General features: G+C 49.4%; 1 protein-coding gene across 4 annotated transcripts in view; it reads right to left on the bottom strand.

Annotated features, from left to right (window-relative positions):
- Positions 1-5,099, bottom strand: part of TUBGCP6 (tubulin, gamma complex associated protein 6) — a 35,886-nt gene that overhangs the window by 26,801 nt on the left and 3,986 nt on the right. For all 4 annotated transcript variants that reach the window (XR_001137679.1, XM_012648787.1, XM_012648788.1 and 1 more), the window contains one exon: positions 2,741-2,951. Coding sequence is in view for 3 of the 4 variants with exons in the window: in XM_012648787.1 (XP_012504241.1) it covers positions 2,741-2,951 (211 nt within the window). In the remaining variant the exon portion in view is untranslated. The remainder of the gene's footprint in view (positions 1-2,740; positions 2,952-5,099) is intronic.

Genomic DNA, 5,099 nt, shown 5'->3' with positions numbered 1-5,099 from the left:
AAATTAAGAAAACAATTCCATTTATAACAGTAATAAAAGAATAAAATACTTAGGAATAAATTTAACCAAAGAGGCAAAAAACTTATACATGAAAGCTATAAAACACTGCTGATAGTTCCAATTAGAAAATCAAAATAAATAAATAACACTTGCTGAAAGAAATTAAACATCTAAATAAATGGAAAGATACCTCATGTTCATGAATCAGAAGACTTAATATTAGATAACACTATTCAAAGACATCTACAGAGTCAATGCAATCCCTATTGAAATACCAACAACATTTTTTGCAGAAATAGAAAAACCTATCCTAAAACTCATATGGAATCTCAAGGGACCCCAAATAGCCAAAACAATCTTGAAAAAGAAGAACAAAGTTGGAGGACTCACACTTCCCCAGTTCAAAGCTTATTACAAAGCTACAGTCATTAAACAGTGTGGTACTGGTGTAAGAATAAACACACAGACGGATTAAATAGAGTCCAGAAATAAACCCTCACACATATGTGGCCAACAGATTTTCAACAAGGGTGCCAAGACCATTCAATGGGGAAAGGACAGTCTTTTCAACAAGTGGTGCTAGACGACTGGATATCCATATGCACAAGAATTAAGTTAGATTCTTGTCTTACACCATGAAAAAAAATCAACTCAAAATGGCACACTTAAGAGCTACAAGTAGAAAACTCTCAAAAAGAAACAGAAGAGCAAATCTTAACCCAGGAATCCAAAGTTACAGTGAGCTATGAGGGCGCCACTGCACTCCAGCCTGGGCAACAGGACAAGACCCTGTCTTGGAAAATAAATAAATAAAAAAGAGCAAATCTCCATGATCTTGGACTTTGGCAATGATTTATTGCATATGGCACCAAAAGCACAGGCAACAAAAGAAAAAATGGGCAAACTGAGCCACGTGAAAATTATGCATGAAAAGACACGACCAACAGAGCAAAAAGCCAACCCACAGAATGGGAGAAAATATTTTCAAATCATATATCTGATAAGGGATTAATATCCAGAATATACAGAGAACTCTCAAAACTCAACAACAAAAACAAAAAGCCCGATTCAAAAATGGAAAAGGACTTGAACAGACATTTCTCCAAAGAAGACACACAAATGATCAATGAACACATAAAACATGCTCAACATCACACCATTAGGGAAAAGCAAATCAAACCACAATCAGATACCACTTCACACCCGTCAGGATGGCTGTCTGAGAAACAGACAGACAGAAGTAACAAGTGTTGGCAAAGAAATGGAGAAACGAAACCTCATACGCTGATGGAGGGTTATGTTAGATGGTGCCACTATGGAAAAACAGTTTTTTGGTTTCTCAAAAAGCGACACAGAATTATTACTATATTACCTAGCAATTCCACTTCTGGGCATACACCCGTAAGAATTAAAAGCAAGCACTTAAACAGATACCTGTACACCCGTGTTCACGGCAGCATTACTCATGACAGACGAAAGGCGGAAGCAACGCAACTGTCCACTGATGGATGGATGAATAAACGAGATGTGGTCTACACACACAATCAAACATTATTCGGCCTTAAAAAGGAAGGAAATTCTGACACTACAATATGGAGGAACCTCGAAAACACGGTATTCAGTGACGTAGTCCAGATACCCAGGACAGACAGCGCATAACTACACTGTGTGAGGGACCTGCAGTCAGCACGTTCACAGAGACGGAAGGTAGAACGGAGGTCACTGGGACTGGAAGTGGGGGGCTTGCTTAGTGGGTGCAGAGTTTCATTTGTACACAATGAAAAGAGATCTGGAGGTGGATGGCGGCTGCGGTTGCACATTACGAATGCATTTAATACCACTGAACTCAACATTCAAAAATGGCTGAGATGGTAAATTCTAGGCGAGGCGCGGTGGCTCACGCCTGTGTCCTAGCGCTCTGGGAGGCCGAGGCAGGAGAATCGTTTGAACCCAGGAGTTTGAGGTTGCAGTGAGCTGCCCTCTACCTGGGCCAACTAAGACTCTGCCTTAAAAAAAAGGGAAAAAAAACGATGGTCAATTTTATGGTATCTGTATTTTACCACAGTAAAAAAGAGAGAGGCGGAGTAAGACAGAGACAGAGAAAGTTGATCCCACACGTTAAGGCTGTTCTTGCGCCAGAGCGCGAGGAGCCATGAAAGCAGCGTTCTGGAACAGGTCCCTCGGCAACGGCACCAGCACCAGCTGAGGCTCTTGCGCGTGAGCCCCAGGGCCAACTGCTGGATGTTCTTCCAGTACACACTCGAGGCTGAGAAGCCACCACAAAAGAACACTTAAGATACAGAAAGAGGATGAGCACTTGTAAGAAAAAAACTGCAGAACAAGACCTCATTTTTCTAAATACATGCATTTACTCAAGCGCCCAGCAAGAGGGCTGGATGAAGCACAGCTCCTGCCCAGAACCCGCAAGCCCCAGCACGCTGGCCAGGAGACGCCCACGGTTACGCGAGAAGAGCAGTGGCAGGTCCCAAACCGTGTGACACTCGTCTTCGAGGCAGGTGCTCCTGAAGGCACCTCAGCACTTCTCCAGGATGGGAGTGGACAGGGACGTGCGTTTCTGTTGTTTCACTGAGAGCAACAGCATCTCACCCTTGTTCAGTTTTTAAAAGGACATTAATAAATTAACACTTTTGAGAACTGAAATGGGATGACTGCCTCATTCTGCCCCACACAGCGACTGGCGGAGGTCGGGCCCCCCCGACCAGAAGTGAGCGCTTCTCACCTGGCAGAGGGAAAACGTGGCGGACACGACCCCGATCAGGACGTTCAGTGCGTCCTTCACCAGCTCGCACTCCTTCACCAGCACGGGCTGCGGGGCCTGCAGGAGGCCCCCGCTGAGCATCTGCAGCTCGCCTTGGCGGAGCCTGCAGGACCTGTCGAAGGCGTCCCTTCCTGCCTCCGTAAGGTAGGGCTCCTCTCTGTGGCCAGGGGGGCTGTAGGGAGACAGAAGACAGCTGTAGGCAGACGCAGTGACCAGGCCTGGCACCAGGTGCGCGCTCTTAGAAGGAACACTCAGAACCAACTAGGAATGAACAGAAGGAAGAGAGTGATTCAAAAACGATAAACGCCTATGAAATACAGCCAGGTATGAATGCCGCCCGGCTGCCCAGCCCTCCCATCAGCACCCACCCGCCTCGAGGCGGACTGAGATCAACTCCATCCATCTGGACAACTCTGTGTGGAAAAGCGTCCAGGGCACCTGTGGGGGCGCAGGAGTGACAGGGAGTGTCCCCACTAGCCCAGCCCTGGAATAGCACCCACAGGCCACACCAGGGGTCCTGAGGATGACGACTCACTCACAAAGGGCTCTTCCGTGAGCAACACGAGGCTAGCACACCCACGCTCATAGCACCATTATCCACAACGGCCAAAAGGTAGAAGCAACCCAGGTATCCAATGAAGAGCGCACGGATAGGCCAGTGCGGTCCATCCGCACAATAGCATGCTCATCAGCTTTGGAAGGGGAGGAAATTCTGACACATGCTGTGGCAGGGGTGACCCTTGAGGACACTGTGCTGAGTGAAATGAGCCAGTCACAAAAGGACAAATACTGTATGACTCTACTCATATGAGGTCTCTGTGGTGGTCGCAATCCTAAAGACAGACAGTACGGTGGCTGCCAGGCATGGGAGCAGGAGTGAGAGAGGAGCAGTTTAATGGGAATGGAGCTTCAGGTTTTCCTCTTCCTCAGCAAGACGGAAAGGTTCAGCAGATCTGAGCCTCAACAGTGTGAATGCACGCAGCACGACAGAACCGCACGTTCAGAAAAGGTTACGATGGTAACAGGCGTTAGATATAGACTAATACATTAATAGGTAGATAGATTTTACTTTCACCCTTGAAGAAAACACAAGGGGTAGACACAGTAAAAATCTCTCCAACTTTTAAGACAAAACAGACAAGGTGGACGGGTGAAAAGTGGTCCTGGGTACAAGCAACTGCCAAGGAAAATTTGCCAACGGTGGTGGCCTACCTGGGGTTGGGAGATGTGTGCACTGCGTGGCACACACAGGCTGCATGGTCGCTCACACCCACTGTACCCGGGGCACACCCCTTGGTCCACACCAGGGGCAGCCGCGAGGCCCCGCAGGCAGAGCAGCGATGAGCTCTGACTTCTGCCCTGGCAGGTGGCACCGCCCATCACTCACATGGAGGGTGGGCTGGAGGGGGCTGGATGAAGCAGGAACACCAGGCCCGAGATGTCCAGCCAGCAGGTGGGCCACGCCCAACCCTAGACACTGGCCTGGAGTCGGGAGTGGCCCTCAGGGCATGAAGAGCATGAACACAGGAAAAGCCTCTCAGAACCCCTCTGCCTGCCCCCTTGGGGACGTCCCTTGCGCAGGTGTGACAGCTGTGGGCGCCACCCCACTCCCCACTGCAGCCACGCTGCCTGACTCCTCCAGGACTCACCCCCAGCGCCGACACAGCCACACACCGCCTCTGGTGAATCAGAGCCAAGGGGAAAAAGCTGGTGACGGATGGCAGGAAAACCCAGGGAAAGGGTTTTACTGCGTGAAAACCACATTCCCACGTGTCCCCACAGCAGACACAGCCCTTCAAACGAAAACACTGCGCCCACGTGGGTGATACATGCAGAGAAACCCACCATTCAAAGTTCGGAAAAGCCTCAGCCTTGGCCCAGCCCCTTCAGCCCAGCAGCAGGGAGGGCAGCAAGCCCGCAGCCAACGCTGCTCTCAGGGTGAACGGCGGAGGGTGGCTCTCCAGGGGTCCTGGGGAGATGGCAGAAGGGGCTCTGCTTCTGGCTGGGCAGCAGCTTCTTTAGCCACTGCTGGTCAGAACTCTTAGCAGCAGGAAACTAGCAGGTGGCTGGATTTAAACTGAAATAAGATCAAAAGATTCACCAAGGCCTGGCGCGGTGGCTCACACCTATAGTCCCAGCACTCTGGGAGGCCGAGGCAGGAGGATCTCTTGAGTTCAGGAGTTTAAGACCAGCCCAAACAAGAGACCCCGTCTCTACTAAAAATAGAAAGAAATTAGCTGGGCAACTAAAAATAGAAAAAATTAGCCAGGTGTGGTGGCGTCTGACTGTAGTTCCAGGTACTTGGGAAGCTGAGGCAGGA

The sequence above is a fragment of the Propithecus coquereli genome, unplaced genomic scaffold, assembly GCF_000956105.1.
Source record: "Propithecus coquereli isolate 6110/MARCELLA unplaced genomic scaffold, Pcoq_1.0 Scaffold294, whole genome shotgun sequence".
Lineage (NCBI taxonomy): Eukaryota > Metazoa > Chordata > Mammalia > Primates > Indriidae > Propithecus > Propithecus coquereli.
Note: the sequence above shows the minus strand (reverse complement) of the source record. Positions and strands in the feature narration are given on the sequence as shown.